This window comes from Hylobates moloch, unplaced genomic scaffold, assembly GCF_009828535.3.
Source record: "Hylobates moloch isolate HMO894 unplaced genomic scaffold, HMol_V3 SCAFFOLD_7, whole genome shotgun sequence".
NCBI classification, from domain to species: Eukaryota; Metazoa; Chordata; class Mammalia; order Primates; family Hylobatidae; genus Hylobates; species Hylobates moloch.
Genome location: NW_026652282.1, coordinates 100,318,587 through 100,335,742, shown reverse-complemented (window position 1 = coordinate 100,335,742; position 17,156 = coordinate 100,318,587). Strand labels below are relative to the sequence as shown.

The following is a 17,156-nucleotide window of genomic DNA, read 5'->3' as shown; positions in this document are numbered from 1 at the left end:
ATTCCAATTAGAAAACATTCACATTAGAAATATATTCTGCTCCAGGGCCAGGCATGGTGGCTCACACCTGTAATCCCAGCACTTTGGGAGGCTGGCGGGTGGATCACGAGGTCAGGAGATCGAGACCATCCTGGCTAACACAGTGAAACCCCATCTCTACTAAAAATACAAAAAATTAGCCAGGCATGGTGGCAGGCTTCTGTAGTCCCAGCTACTCCGGAGGCTGAGGCCGGAGAGTGGCGTGAACCTGGGAGGCAGAGCTTGCAGTGAGCTGAGATACCCCACTGCACTCCAGCCTGGGCGACAGAGCAAGACTCTGTCTCAAAAAAAAAAAAAAAAAAAAAAGAAATATATTCTGCCCCTAGATTTCCTTTTAATAAAGAGCTTTCCCATTCCACATAAATCCTTCCCCAAAATTCTGTTTGTAAGCAGCTTCCCTGGCACATATTTTAGACATTGGGTACTTATTTCCTTCTAAGCCTAAAACGAGTTTTCTGCCCACAACTTTCACAAGTTTGGTTTTAGGACTATAGAGAACGATTCTGGTCAAAGTGCCTACACCTGAAATTACTTGGCTCCAAATTGATTCCTCTGATCGTCACCAAATCTCACTGCCTTCTTTGCTTCTTTGTGCCTCTAGCTTTATTTGCATTCTTTTTTGTCCCTCCGTGAAGCTGGCAACACGCTCTCCCTCCTATGATCAGTTCTGAATATTAGACTGATGTTCTGAACTTTCTTTCCAAGGATCACCAGCAAAGATATTTAAGCTGGTATTAACACTTGTGGCAGTTTCTAAGAAACATCCTCCTGACAGAACATTCTTATTTGTGGGACCACTGGGGCTGCAGCATTGACTGGAGCAAACTGGGATGGGTTTGGGTTTTTCTTTTTTGCTGGTGCTGCTGCTGCCAAAGCAACATAATAACAGAACTAAGAAAAAAGGAAGTGAAACCCAAGATTTCAACTTTCTCTGTCATTAGCCTTTATGAATCACACTGTAGCATCTGTGTTTTTCCCTGTTACCATTGCTGATCTGTATCTTTTGCCTAAGGGAGAACCCTTCCCGGAAGGTGAAGGGGAACATTAAGCTTGATCATGAGTTTGCTCAGAGGTATATGCTGCAGTCCTGACTCACCGTGGCCCAGAGCCAGGAGCTGGGTCACAGGAAGCACTAACTGGCCTTTCTCCCCTGAAAACTCATGATGCCTTTGCATGGGGGGAAAGAAGCCATCTTTGTGGTCTGAGGAAAGCAAGACATTTCATTTAGAGAACAGACTGCTGTCTTAGAACCTTAGAACCTCAGAATGCAAGAGGAAGAGGGGGCTTTAGAACCCTCCTCATGTCAGAGATGGGACAAAAGTTGAGAAAGGGAAAGGAATCTTCCCAAGGTTATACTGCTAGTGAGGTAAGCAGGACCAGACTTTTGGTCAGAATATGCATATTGAGATTTTTCTTTTGTGACAGAGTTGGGGATGAGCATAAGTAAAGAATCAAGGAAGTTCTGGGAGTGTTTATGTAGGAGAGCCAGCTTGGAGCATAGGAAGAGATGGTGGTGAGGAAATGTGTGGTTAGGATATCTCCAGCCTTATCCTAGAAAGAAAGTATTCCCTGATTTATTCCAGGCAAGCAAAGCTTAGTGAAACTTCACCATCTCCACTCTCCTAGAGAGCTTCTGATCTGCAGCTTGATCTTGCAAATAGGCCTATCCCCCAGGAAGAACACTGATCAGTAGAACCTAACAAACTACTTTCTAGTATAACTCAACCAACAGTATTTAACAGTTTTCTCAGGAGCTGTTCAGCCCTGGTGAGGACAATAGCAAGGGTCTAGACTTGGCAGGGCAAAGCATAGATAGACTGAGGCACTAAAAGTTTTCGTGGTCTTGCAGTTGTAATCTTATAAGGGTAGCTGGCCCTATCCCCTAGTTCCCAAAACAATGAGGGAGACGGTTATGAAGTTACCTGAAAGCAGCAGCTTTTGGTCTCAGCTCCCAGGATACCCTTCTCTTAAGTCCTGGCCTTTGCACGTATCTTGCCACCCTAACATTACCATGGTGTGAATCTGGACTCCCATGGAAGGTTCTTCTGTTGGTGATATCTATGTTCCCATTGTCTTATCTTACTTAGCTCTCAAAACCAGCCTTGGATCCAAGTTCCTATTGCTTTACTTTAGTTACCCCAATTCTAACTTGGGATCTTTTTGGTCTTACTCATGACACTCACTGTGCAGCCAAACAACACCAAATTAAATCCATCTTCCTCTCTGCATTCGATGTGCTGAATGGCAGCCACATACCCATCTAATCACAAACACTAGGCACTCTCTTCTAGTGGGGCAACCCGTTTAAAAATAGACATTTTTCTATACCTGAGGATCAGCGTCTTTCTCCGGCATGGGACCAAAGTGATTGAGTATCCGATTCTTTAGGGATGATTTGAGTGAATGAAACCACAATGACGCTTGCTGATAGACACAGTTATGTAATCCCATGAGCTCAGCACAATCCTCTCCCTGAACCTGAAAGTATCAAAGTGAAAGTGAAACATTCTATACCCTCTCCATCATTCCCGGAGTCACTTTTGACACCTGATTCGTTTTGAGCATCCATCCTGCCTTCCTATGGGAAGGCTCACCCATCCAGCTTTCTCCTTTGCTTGATGTGAAATGCCCCTTAGTCAAGTGCTGGACAGTGTGTAGATACTGCTGACCATGGAGGAAGGAGAAAGGTTTAGCTAGGTAGATTAGCTGAAACAGCAAAACATGCAGAAAACCAGAGATTCAAACCGGCCTGAGTGGAGGCATGTGGTTAAACCAGGTTATGCTGGTCCATGCCTTTGCCCTTTTCATTTTTACATCTGTTTTCTCATTGCTTGCTGGAAAAGACACAGGAGTATGTCAGTCTCAGCATGTAACTATCTTGGTCAAACACATTTACTCGGTCATCAGATATTTATTAATCTACTATGTAACAAATGTAAATATAAATGAACATAGGATTATTTACCTCTTCTTCCACCCATTACCTCAGAAAACCAAGGATTAACTAGATGTGTCATCTTTCTGCCTTATGGGATGATGGATTATTGGGAAGGGCTCTTAGCCAGGTTACGTACTTTAAAATACAAATGTATGTGTGGATCTATAATTGTCTCAAAAGAAAAAGGTTTAAAATATACATAAATCGATAGATAAAATATATATGTATAGACCCACCCCAGATCTATTCCTTGGTATCTTTGGCAGAGACTTAACTCCGAAGCTGAATGAGCCCCAGGGTTGATCTAGGATAGCATTTCTCATGCATGAATGCAACTCAGCAGCTAAGCAGAGCCAGGACAGTAGGCGCCCTCACTGCCATAGTGCAATTGGACAGCAACCCAGCAGCATTCAATGTTGCTGCAGCAATTTGGTGTGAAATCCCAAGGCTCTCAAGGGTTCTGAGAAATCCTTTCACAACTATCTTTGTGTATCAAGTTACAAGGATAGCCTGGCTTTGGGATTCTTGGCACTGGCCACCCTCACCTTTTGGTCTTCAATGTATTCAATGTCGGCTGTGTTGTAGCCATCCCGCTGGCTCTGATGGAGCACCCTGAAGCGCCTCTTGCCTATGCTGTCAACCACTGAGCGGCCATCGGCAAAGAATTGAACATTTCTGATCTCTAGGATGCAGCCATATTCTGCAAACCTGTTTATTGAGAATGGAGTCGAGAGAATAGATCCTTGATGAGTTCTGTTTCCCTAGGCTGGCACCCAGCCATTTCTGTAACCCCATGCTGTGGCTCAAGGGACTTCTGCCTATTTTCCTGTCCCTGGGTTACAGCTTCAATTACACAACAGGCAGTGCCCGTGTGAAGAAAAAAAGTTTTGTAATGTATTCGTGTAACTGCTACCATTTATTGAGGACATACTATGTGCTGTGCCAGTGCTATGGTTTGAATGTTTGTCTCCTCTACAACCCATTTTGAAATTTAATTGCTATTGTAGCATTATTAAGAGGGGGGACATTTAAGAGGTGATTAGGCCTCTACCCTCATGAATGCATTAATGCTGATATGGTGAAAGTAGAGTAGGGTTGTTATTAACATAAAAGGACAAGTTTGACCCCCTTCTTTCTCTCTCTCTGTTGCCCTTCTGCTATGCCCTTCCACTATGTTATGATAAAGGAATAAGGCCCTTGCCAGATGCCAGCACCTTGACCTTGGACTTCCCAGCCTCCAGAACCATGAGAAATAAATTTCGATTGTTCATAAATTATTAGTCTGTGGCATTCTGTTATAGTAGCACAAAATGGACTAAGGAAGCCAGGAACTGTGCTCAGCATTTTATGTACATGATTAACTCACCAATCTTCCCAGCAAACCCAACGAGGTAGGTACTATTATTGTACCCACTTTACAGATAAGGAAACTGGGATACAGAAAGGTTAAATAGCTTGCTCAAACTCAAACTTGCTCCAAGGCTGCAACTAGATACTGAACGCAGACAGTTTGACTCCAAGGCCTACATGCTTACAAGTTTTATAACATATACCACCTGTTTAACCAAATATTAATTCTAGGGTTCTTTAAATAGACAGCCTCTCACATGGTAAACTAACCACCAAAGGGACCCTGATCTTTACAAATGCTCATATTCTTCAGTTGGCTAAACCTCATGAGCTAGGCTTCCCTGTCTCCTGGGAGTACCCCAAAGTAAAACAGAAATCCCTCGTTACACAACCTCCCTTTGCTCGCATGGCTCCTCACTTACCCTTTGACAGGATCTCCAAGGCACATGCCAAACTGTCTCGTGCCTGTCTCAATACATCTACGAATCATCAGGCGGTAACAAGGCTCAAAGATGTGCAGGGGACAAGGAACGGTGGGATAGGCCATAGTACACACGAAAATAGGCACATTCTTATTAAGGCTGTCAGAAAGAGAAAATGACAGGGATCTCAAAGCAATCGGACAGAACACAAAAATATTGGTCAAATGTTAGCATGTGATAACCCTGGGGGAAGGCAGAGACACCATGTTTGTTTTTTGACAGTGTCACTTGCCAAAGATACATCAAGTTTTGATGGCTAATAGAAAAATATTGAAATGCAATTGATAGTGTGGGCTGAGTCCCATGATCTGATGCAGAGGTTAGCCTAAGGTCTAAGAAATTAAAATTGGCATTCTACACATTTTAATTTGGCTGTAGAAGTTCTCTAGTATCTTAATATTGTGGAGGATAGCTATAACTCATATTTTTTCTTTCTTTCATGCTCTCCACTCAAAACAATCTCTTCAGGTGTTTTTCAGGCTGCATGGGAAAGGTTGCTGATGATAGAAGTGGACTCAGCTCTCCAGAAGGGTGGTAGGAAATTCTCTGTAAGGTCCCTAGGGCATCTCAAATTTGCAAGGACCCCAAAGAAGCTGCAAAGGAGGCACAGCTGAAAGGAGGAAGGACCAAGAGATAGGCAAGAGTAATCCAGCCCAGTGATGCTCAAATGCTTCTTTGCATCAGAATCACCAGGGGCTCTTAAATCAAGATGACTTGGACACCACATTATCAGAGATACTGATGCATTAGCTCTGGAATTGGGACCCAAGGGTCTTTCTTTTTCTTTTTCTTTTTTTTTTTTTAAGTGGCGTCTCACTCTGTCACCCAGGCTGGAGTGCAGTGGTACAATCTTGGCTCACTGCAACCTCCGCCTCCTGGGTTCAAGCAATTCTCTTGCCTCAGCCTCCCGAGTAGCTGGGATTACAGGTGCATGCCACCATGCCTGGCTAATTTTTGTAATTTTATTAGAGACGGGGTTTCACCATGTTGGCCAGGCTGGTCTTGAACTCCTGACCTCAAGCAATCCACCGGCCTCTGCCTCCCAAAGTCCTAGGATTACAGGCATGAGCCACCGTGCCCGGCCCTGCCTTTCAATAAGTACCCCCAGAGATTCACACACACAACCCATTGGGGAACCAAAACAGAGCCAGCTCCTCTGGGATCCTTGTCTTATTTGTCTAGTAAATCCAACACAGGAACATCTGAACCTAAACCTATCAAGAAATATAAGACCAACTGCCCAAATCTCAAAAGGATCAAGTTTAGGATTCATTTACATAGAAAGCCCTAATACATCTCAGTATTTGTTAATAAGACCTTAAATGAGATGTGAGATGAGGGCTCAGAGAGGCTCAATGCTAATTTACAGACCAGAAATAAAGATAAAGATCTCCCGAGTAGTTCCAATGTAAATTAATGAGAAAAAAAAAAACGATTTCTAGCTTCTGAGAAAAGCATTATTCTAAGTGAGGAGTGCATTCAAACAAGCCACTGGCAGAGTTTACAAATGTTCTCTACACAGTGGACATGAAACCAGAACCACTTTTGCTGTCAGGAACCTTGCCTCTGGAATGCTGTTAGGATTCTACTAGGAATGGAGGGAGGAGCGGGCAGAAGCAAGAGAGGCAGAAATTAGTGATTGCCTCCTGCTTTTTCTGCTAAGGGAGCTGTTCTTACAGCCAGGCAGAGCGCTGAGAGCCTCAATGACGCCTCTGCCCCTCCCCTTCACCTCTCACATTACCTGTGCACAGCACAGAAAGTGCTTAACAAGTATTAGTATTATTACCATTAATTAAGTGCTTACTATGCACAAACTCATTTGATTTTCATAAGAAGTCCATGAGGTGGCCAGGCATGGTGGCTCACGCCTGTAATCCCAGCACTTTGGGAGGCCCAGGTGGGAGGATCACTTGAGTTCAGGAGTTCAAGACCAGCCTGGCCAACATGGTGAAGCCCTGCCTCTACTAAAAAATACAAAAATTCACTGGGCATGGTGGTGCATGCCTGTAATCTCAGCTACTCGGGTGGCTGAGGCAGGAGAATCGCTTGAACCCGGAAGGTGGAGGTTGCAGTGAGCCAAGATCGCACCACTGCACTCCAGCCTGGGTGACAGAGTGAAACTCAATCTCAAAAAAAGAAGTCCATGAGGTAAGAACTCAAATTATTAAATTATTCTCAAGCTACAGATAAGGAAACTAAGGCCTAGAAAGGTTAAATGACCTGCCTAGGGTCATGAAATAGACTCACTTTGAGGTAGAACTGGGTCTTAAGCCCGGTTCTGGTTGACACCAAAGTTCTTAACCTCATAGCAACTTCTTATGTATCTGAAAACAATCTTTTGGACATTTCGTTAAGTTCCCCTGATTAAGCTACTTCAATTTATTCTTGCCAACAATACCCTGTTACTGGGGGCAGGGCGTACCCTCATCACTGGTTTCGCTTATGCTTCTTCAGTGGTATGCTGGTGAGTTTAACAACTGGCTCTCTGGGTGCAGGGGAAACCCTGGTTTGTAGCACTTGCCAATTTCCATGGTGTAAATACTCTCACCATAGCCAATTTCAAGCAGCTAGCATGACATCACTAAGTCGGAAGCTGGGAAGTAATGTGCACATTCAGCTCTCATGAGCTGGTATGAGTGAAACAAAACAGAAATATTCATATACATACTTAGAAAGTTCTTCCATTTCCTCTTCATAAAGCTTCCTTCGCTCCTTCAGTTCTTCTGGAAGGAATTTAGCTATGAGCTCCTCCATTATTACATTTTTGCTGTATTTTCTTGATGCCAAGCACTATATGGGGGGAGGCAATTAGATAATATGCAATTAGGCAATATGCAGCAATCAGCAAAACACTTCTGATGTAATCAGTGAACAAAGTCAAATGACACACATATTGGAGTAATCTGGACTCACAAATTAGCAGCTGATACCATCATAATATATGTATTTTCTGGATGGCAGTTTCATTTAAAAAACACACATGCAATTGATTATCTTTATAATTAGAAAAAATATTTTAACAAGGGGGTAAAACCTGCATTGAAGTTTTAAAACTCTCACAGTTTTCCTGAAACACTGAAATCAAGATCATGTTCTTGTCCAAAAAGTAGGATGGGGGGAATTCTTCCCTTTCCATTTTCTGATGATTGTATTTACAAGCTCACAGAAATTGTCTCCATCTGGGATATGCTCAAAGTTAGTAGCCAAAAGGTTCAGGGAACTAAAAAGCAATTTTCAATCACTGATCCTTTCCTGCCCTGTCCCACTCCCAGCCTAACCCAATGCTTGGCTTCTGGATATTGCCAAATCTACCTATTTTTTCTCTTTTAATTTTAGTTTAAAAAAACACAAACAGCTAAATATTGATTTGTCTATTTGCCTTTCTAGTATACCATCTAGGTATCACTGAGATTAAAAGTCATGATTTCGAGAACTGGACTCAGGCTCAATGGTCACTGTTACTCTCCTCCCAAACACCCCTGTCCGATGCATACCCAGGGATGTTTAAGTAGTGGGTATTTAACGGTGTGAATCAAACAACTGATATTAAAACACCTGCAGAGAATTGCTTGCTATGGAAACTACCCCTACAGTCCCAGCAGGGGCAGCGCCTGAGTATAAAACTGTTGGCTTCAAACAATTTTGTTCCTTTCTCAGTATGGGCTGTGTCTCTCTTCTGCAGTGAACATGACTGGAATATTTTATTCTATGTAAAATGGTGCAAGTGTGACCCTATGTGAATAAACAGAGATAGATGAGAATATCCTCTAGACCCCAAGTCCTGAACTCTATAGCATCTGTCTCCAGGATGCCTTATCTGCCACTGTCACTGCCATTGCCTGGCTATGGGAAAATCAACTGCATTTCCCAGTCTCATTTTTGGGGGATAAGCAGTGACTGAGGAGGTAGTCAGTCCAAAAAAGTAGGTGACTCCTCTGCTGATGCTAAAACAAAAAGCCAGAAAAGGCACATACTAAAATGTTAACTAACAGTGGTTTTCTCTAGGTACTGAGCATATGGGTAGATTTTTCTTCTTTCCACTTAATCTGAATTTTACAGCGCTACAACAACACAGATGTATTATTTAAGTATAAAGATCATGGACTTCTAACCTACAATCAGGCCTGCAAATCCTACAACTTTATCCAAGGAAAGATATGACATTGACCCTCCTCCCAATCCCAACGCATACCCTCAAGGCTACCAGTGATGATGATTTCACTCCATTCCCTTAATTTAAATACTGGGGTGATGGTAAAGCTCAACATGTGACTTCTCTTGACCTGTAGTCACCTAGAGATAGCCTTGCATCTCCAACCTCTCCTCAGGAATGACAGGGGTCAAGGAACGTTAACACCGATTGTAAAATGTGGCACATAAGTCCCTGAGGGAGGGAAAACTAGATAGATTCTCAGGTCTTCTTTATCTATAGGAAATTCCTTCAGGTTCACTTGAAAAACAAAGGTGGGAGTCTGTGTGATTAGTTTTAGAGAACCTGGAAGTCCTAGAGGGCTGCGGTCTGCTAAATTGGTTTACTGCCAAAGCTCTAGGGTTTCCAGGTACAGTTGCTCCTGAGGGGTTGGACAAGGATCACACTTGTTCTGTGAGGTTCTTCTGGGGCCTTTGGAGCTGTTATCTTCAAGCCACAGAATAAACACTGATGATAAGGGAACATCAGGGCTTACCTAGTCCAATCCTAGAGGGGACAAAAGATTTACTCACGATCACAGTGTATCAGGTGCCACGATGAGATCATAACCAGGATCCAAGTTTATCATCTATTTAATACTTTTGTTTCCAACACAAATTAATTTCCCTACTTACACCGCATAAAAAGCTGCATGCTGCCTCATTTTCCTGAAGGACTTTATGGAGAGGGGGACGGTGGCTATAAGACAGGAGAAATAGGCTTGGGTGCGGTGGCTCATGCCTGTAATCCCAGCACTTTGGGAGGCTGAGGTGGGTGAATCACCTGAGGTCAGGAGTTCGAGACCAGGCTGACCAATATGTTGAAACCCAATTTCTACTAAAAATACAAAAATTAGGCCGGGCGCGGTGGCTTACGCCTGTAATCCCAGCACTTTGGGAGGCCGAGGAGGGTGGATCACGAGGTCAGGAGATCGAGACCATCCTGGTTAACACAGTGAAACCCCGTCTCTACCAAAAATACAAAAAATTAGCCGGGCGTAGTGGCGGGCACCTGTAGTCCCAGCTACTCGGGGAGGCTGAAGCAGGAGAATGGCATGAACCCGGGAGGCAGAGCTTGCAGTGAGCCGAGATCGCACCACTGCACTCCAGCCTGGGCGACAGAGTGAGACTCCGTCTCAACAAAACAAAACAAAACAAAACAAAACAAAACAAAACAAAAATTAGCCGAGCGTGGTGGCATGTGCCTGTAATCCCAGCTACTTGGGAGGTTGAGGCAGGAGAATTGCTGGAACCCAGGAGGCGGAGGTTGCAGTGACCCGCGATCATGCCACTGCACTCCAGCCTGGGTGACAGAGTGGAGACTCCGTCAAAAAAAAAAAAAAAAAAAAAGACAGGAGAAATAGATGGCTTGAGGGAGTAATGTGCCCTACCACAGTGCAGTGGCTTGGGGTCCAGTTCAACACTGTCTTAGTGCCCAATTCCAAATAAGCTAAACAAAACAAGAAAGAAATACTGATTTAAACCAAACAAGAAAGAAATATTGATTTACCTGTGAAAGACCGTCTTTGCACAATGGACACTTTGCGTTGTGATCTAGGCATCTTTCTAGGCATTTTAGGCAAAAAGTATGCCCGCAAGGTGTTGTGACTGGCTCATAGAATAATCTGAAATTTAGGAATCAAAATGGAAGAAAACTGCAATAAGACCAAAAATAAAAGAGCGACTCAAAGCTAAGGTTTTAAAGCATTATTTAGAATATTTTAGCGTGGGGGAGGAGTTCTTTTTTAAAAGTCGCTATTGTTGTACTTCAGATAAACATTTGCCTTTCATTTTTGAGCTGGATTAAAATACATCTATTAAAGTTTAGGGCATAGCTAGATCATTTTGTAACATCAATTCTAGTCTATCTCTTCTGGGGAATTCAGATTTTTTGCCCTGTCTGGTCCAAGAAAAATAGAGATTAATGCACAGAGTGTCTGGATAAATTCCATTCCAAAAATATTTAGCCAACCTGTTCACCTGAGTATATGTAAACACACACACACACACACACACTCTTTCTCTCTCTCTCTCTCTCTTACACATTTACCCCCCATTTAGGCACTTTACATCATATTACCGTGGAAAAAAACCGTTTGCTAACCTTGACTCCTCTTTTCATCTAAGCAATGTTAATGCCTGAAGGATATCAAAATTGTACCTCTAACAAACCTAACTGCCTTTTATATAGATAATTTTCATAGGGGCAGGAGAATAGTATTGTTAGTGTGCTTACTGATATAGACTAGATATGGATCTATAATGCTGCATATACACACATATATACATACATTTACATGTGTACATACATATATATACATACATATACTTCAATTTGGTACTATTTTAATTGCTTGGGTAGAGCAGAATATTTTCAAAGCAATGTGAGAATTCTTTTATAAAGCTGTTCCGTACCTTCAGAAATTCATGGATTTGCTTTGCTTAAAAAAAGGCTCACCTGCAGCGAGATCGGTGAGTGAGGGTAGCTGAAGATGACCGTTGAGGAGTGGGGCTTGCACTCACCAAGAGGAGGAGCACAGGAAGAAGAGAAAGACCCCTGCCTGACCAGCCTATTTTCACCTCACAAGAGTGTTCAGTGGAGAGTCAGAGGCTGCCAGCTGCACGGCTCCCTCGTGTGGCCAGGAGGTGCACCAGCAGCCTGGCCAGCTCTGCCAGACTGAGTAGAAGAATTAACATGCCAGCTGAAAAGTACTTGAGAAGAAACTGAACCCACTAACTAGAATGAACCTGAGGTCCACAGGGGTTGAAGTTACTTGTCTAAGTGTGCACAGCCAACTGTTGACAGATGAAAGTCTATCCAACTTCCACTTCCAGTCATGTGCCTTTTCTATTACAACAATAATTCTCAACCATTGCTGTGCATCAGAATTACCTGAACAGCTTTATCTTTAAACAGCTTTACTGATGCAAAATTGACATAAAATAAATGGAACAGACTTAAAATGTACAATTTGATAAGTTCTGACATATGTACACACTTATGAAACCATCGCCACAATCAAGATCGGAAACATACCCATCCCTCCCAAATGTTTCCTCATGCCCCTTTGTAAGCCCTCCTTCCTGCCTCCCCCAATCACCTGGGGAGCTTATGAAAACTCTAGATGCCCACTACAGCACCTACAGAGATTCAGATCAGTAGGCCCAGTGTACAGGATGGCATCAGAAATTTTTTTAAGCTTCTCAGTGGTTTTAATGTACAGTCAAGGTTGAGGATCACTGTGTTACACAATCCCATTAATCTCTGCCTAGGCAAACTTTCTGTATTGGTCTTCAAATATCAGTTACTTGTGGAGCAAAAAAAAACATACATTGTGAAGCTCCACTGGCTAAAGTTCCAGATTCAGCAGGTCAAGGAGACCAGCAGAAATGGGATATTTTTAACAAGCCAGTGGAGGTCTGGAGGAGGAGAAAGACTTTTCATGTATTCGCCTTTTTGGTAATTTTTGAATTTTATGATTCTGTTTAAAAAGTAGTTAATTTGTGTGGTGATTCCTCAGGGATCTAGAACTAGAAATACCATTTGACCCAGCCATCCCATTACTGGGTATATACCCAAAGGACTATAAATCATGCTGCTATAAAGACACATGCACACGTATGTTTATTGCGGCACTATTCACAATAGCAAAGACTTGGAACCAACCCAAATGTCCAACAACGATAGACTGGATTAAGAAAATGTGGCACATATACACCATAGAATACTATGCAGCCATAAAAAATGATGAGTTCATGTCCTTTGTAGGGACATGGATGAAACTGGAAAACATCATTCTCAGTAAACTATCGCAAGGACAAAAAACCAAACACCGCATGTTCTCACTCATAGGTTGGAATTGAACAATGAGAACTCATGGACACAGGAAGGGGAACATCACACTCCGGGGACTGTTGTGGGGTGAGGGGAGTGGGGAGGGACAGCATTAGGAGATATACCTAATGCTAAATGACGAGTTAATGGGTGCAGCAAACCAACATGGCACATGGATACGTATGTAACAAACCTGCACATTGTGCACATGTACCCTAAAACCTAAAGTATAACAATAAAATAAAAAATAAAAAGTAGTTAATTTGTTTAACAAATTAATTAAAACTAATAAATTTTAGTTATCAAATTGGCCAAAAAGCAAAGTTAGTATTTAAAAAAAAAACTATTTACTATGGAGGTCTCAGTGCACCAAGGCAAGAAAAAAATATATGAGAACTGGAAAGGAAAAAAACAAATCTGTCATTATTCACAAATGATATGATGGTGAACTTAGAAAAATCTAAAAGAATCTACGAATGATTATTAGAATAAGAATAGAATTAACAAAGTTACTAGATAAATACACACACACGTGCACACACAATTATAGTTCTATATACCAGCAATAGACATTAGAAATGTCATCATCTTAAAGATAACATTTACAACTGCTTTTAAAAATCAAGTGTCCAGGAAGAAATCTAACAACAGTTGTAGGAGACCTCTATTGCAAAAAGCTACAAACACCTCATTAAAAGAAATTAAACAACTAAGTCCCAATAAAAAACCTCAATGGGTTATTTCATTTGTTTATTTTTGTAGAACTTGACAAGTTGATTTCTAAACTTTATAAGGAAAAGCAAAGGGCCAAGAGCCAAGATACATCTGAAGAGCAACGATGTGGGAGGACTCACTCTACCAGATAACAGAACATATAAAGCTGCAGTGATTAAAACAGTATATGACTAGCACAAGGACAAATAAACTCGGGGAATAGAACAGAAAGCCCAGAAACAGATCCAGATGTGGATTCTTGATTTATGACAAATGTGCCACTTCAAAGCAGATAGGGGAAAGATTTTCAATACATAAATAGCATTCTCAATAAATGGTATTAGGGGAGTTGGCTATCTATAGGAGGAAATGAAATTGGATCATCTCTTATATCATTCGCAAAAATCAATTCCATGTGGGCTGTAAAAATAAATGTGAAAAGCAAAACAATAAAACGTTCAGAAGATGAAATAGCCGGGCACAGTGGCTGGCATCTCTAATCCCAGCTACTTGAGCAGGGGGTGCTGAGGCAAGAGGATTGCTTGAGACCAGGAGTTTGATACCCCATGTCTCAAATAAATTAATTAGTCAAATAAAAGAAAATAAAGATAAAATAGGAGAATATCTTTATGACCTGAAGGTAAAAAAATGAATTATGACCCTGTCTATAAATGAAAAGATTGATAATTTTGACTGTATTAAAATGAAGAGCTTTTGGCTGGGTGCAGTGGCTCACACCTGTAACCCCAGCACGCTGAGGCTGAGACGGGCAGATCATCTGGGTTCAGGAGTTCAAGACCAGCCTGGTCAACATGGCAAAACCCCATACAAATTAGCAGACTGTGGTGGTGGGTGCTGTAATCCCAGCTACTGGGGAGGCTGAGACAGGAGAATCGCTTGAACCCAGGAGGTGGAGGTTGCAGTGAGCCGAGATTGCACCACTGCACTCCAGCCTGGGCGACAGAGTGAGACTCCATCTCAAAATAAAAAAAAAATTAAAAAAAGGAGAAGAAGTGCTTTTAAGTTCATCAAAAAATGTCATCAAGAGGGCAAAAAGGCAAGCCAGAGTAGGAGAAAGTATCTGCAACACATACGACTAGCAAAGAACTTGTATCTAGAGCATACATAGAGCCCCTAGAAGTCAGTAAGAAAAAGAGAAGGAAGCCAACAGAAAATGAACAAACACTTATAAGCACCAGCAGATGTAAACAATGTTTATAGCAATGTTGTCCATGATATCCCCTAACTAGATACAATCCAAACATCCATCCATAAGAGAACTGATAAACAGACTGTGGTGGATTCATATAATGGGATATTATACAATAATGAAAATGAACAAACTTCACCTATATGCAATAACATGGGTAAATCCTAATACTGAGTAAAACAAGCCAGATTGAAACAATAAATTCTGGATAATTCAGTTTATATAAAGCTTTTACATAGGCAAAACTAGATTGCATCGCCTAGATACACATATTCGGGTAGTAAAGCTATAAAGAGAAACAAGATAGAAGTCAAGATAGTGGTTGGGGTAGGAAGGATAGTCCTGATTGGGAAGAGGCATATGGGCAGCTTCTTGGGTCCTGGCAATATTTTACTTCTTGAACTGAGAGGGATTACATAAGTATCTTCTCTACAATATTTTGTTAAGAGAACATATTTATATTTTATGCACTTTTCCACTGTGTGTATTTCACAATTTAAAATGTTTTTCAAAAGTGTGATTTGGAATCACTGCTGTGATCTAATTATCAGAGCAGCCAAACCAAAATATCTCATTTCCTTGGTAACTTAGTCCTGTGAATCTGAATGCCTTATATTATTTGATGGTACTAATGATGAAGATGATTGATGAATCTGTATCTACAACTAATATGCAAAACCATTTTTCTTGAGAATTTTGCAATTGAGCCTATTGTTCATTTAAGAATGTAACCTAATGTAATCTATCTAAAATAACAAAGATATAGCTGGCTGATTAATTGCAATAAATACTGACATTTAGTGAGCAGATGAATAAAACACACACAAAAGGACACAGCAATCTCTTAGCAAAAGCTGTGATTAAAATGCCCCTGACTGAGTGGTAGCAAACACAAATGCAGCCACAGATGCTGCATAATTATTGCTTTGAAATAATTCAAGGTTCAGATGCTTAGAATACATTACACTTTTCAATACTCAATTCACTTCTATATTTAGGGCTACTCTGCTTCTCTGCACGGCCTGAGTAAAGTGACTGGAACAGATGGAATATATTTTTCTGGCTGTATTTCTTGGTGTGTCCATACTTAACTTTGTATATTAAGAGGTGGTAATTATGATTAGCTTCATTATACTATTGAGAAAATTTAAACCCAGACAGGTTAAAATAACTTGCCTAAGATCACACAGCTAGCTGGTAAGCAGCAGGGCTTTGGGATGTGAGGTCAGATCTGACTCCCAAGCCCATCCTTCTTCTTCACTCTATGATGCGGCAACAACTGTGTGCATGTATTTCTGCATCCAAATAGACATCATCCATCTACATGTAGATGCACACACTCATATGCACGTTTTCCTCCCTCCCTCTCTCCTCTCTCCCTCCTTCTGAGAAAGAGAGAGACAGAGAGAGAGATAACTTGACTAGAATTTTTTTAATTTACCACTTTAGGTAACGATTTCAGAAAACACATCCAAGAGGTATTTATAAATCAGAGCAGGGCCAGATTTTAACACAAAAAACATTTTACATTGTTACAGTGATGGAGTAAACAATAGCAATAATAAATGCTTTCAGTTTGATGTCAGCCCAGATAAAATGTTTGGCTTGTCTGGAAATAGCTATCTTTTCCCACCAGTTACATCCTTGTATTGTTTCCTTTTGCTATCAAATGAGAGCAAAGAGGAAAGGAGGAGGAAAGGAGGGAGGGGAGAAGGAGAGGGAGAAATAGGGAGAGAGAGGGAGGGAGGGAGAGAGTGACAGTGAGAGAGAGAGAGAGAGAGAGAATGAGAGTGAACTGACAAGATCCTTAACACCAAGCTACTTGAGTAGCTAAAACTAGGTTAAATATGAAGCTTCTTGTTAGAATTGACAAAGAGGTCACTGGGCCATTAGATAACTGGTTCAAATATCAAACATTCTTACTGCATATCTCAAAATGTCTTTGTAACCCCAAAAGTTCTGCTCCACAGCAGCCCCAGAGGTGGCCCCCAGTGGCTAAGGTATCCACACGAGGCAAATATCAAAGGAGCATTTGCAACCACTAAGGATTGAGGAGCAGAGTTCTTAAGGGTTGAAGTTAGGGGGTAACTTCCCTCAACAGAGCTCTCCCAGTTCAGCAAGGGAGACCTGGAGATTGGAATGGTGCTCACTTACACAACTCCGATTATTGTTCCATTCACTCTTTCCACCCTTTTCCCTGTGGAACTTACAACCTGCTCCTCCTAATTTTCTCTCTAGAATCCGTGTATACAAGTTCACACTCTAACTTGTTTTTCTACCAATGCAGCACCATGAAACCGGATTTCATACTAAAATCTTGCACAAGTAGTACAAATGTCTAATTTCATGATCTCCACAGATTGTTTCAGACTATCTTTACTCTCAGACACTCTCCCCCAA

The 17,156-nt window shown here is 41.5% G+C and overlaps 1 protein-coding gene across 3 annotated transcripts in view; it reads right to left on the bottom strand.

Annotated features, from left to right (window-relative positions):
• Positions 1-17,156, bottom strand: part of LONRF3 (LON peptidase N-terminal domain and ring finger 3) — a 46,189-nt gene that overhangs the window by 3,494 nt on the left and 25,539 nt on the right. For all 3 annotated transcript variants that reach the window (XM_032757512.2, XM_032757510.2, XM_058441699.1), the window contains 5 exons: positions 10,508-10,622; positions 7,478-7,599; positions 4,750-4,908; positions 3,523-3,685; positions 2,368-2,517 (listed from right to left, as the gene is read on the bottom strand). In XM_032757512.2, the coding sequence (XP_032613403.1) occupies positions 2,368-2,517; positions 3,523-3,685; positions 4,750-4,908; positions 7,478-7,599; positions 10,508-10,622 (709 nt within the window). The remainder of the gene's footprint in view (positions 1-2,367; positions 2,518-3,522; positions 3,686-4,749; positions 4,909-7,477; positions 7,600-10,507; positions 10,623-17,156) is intronic.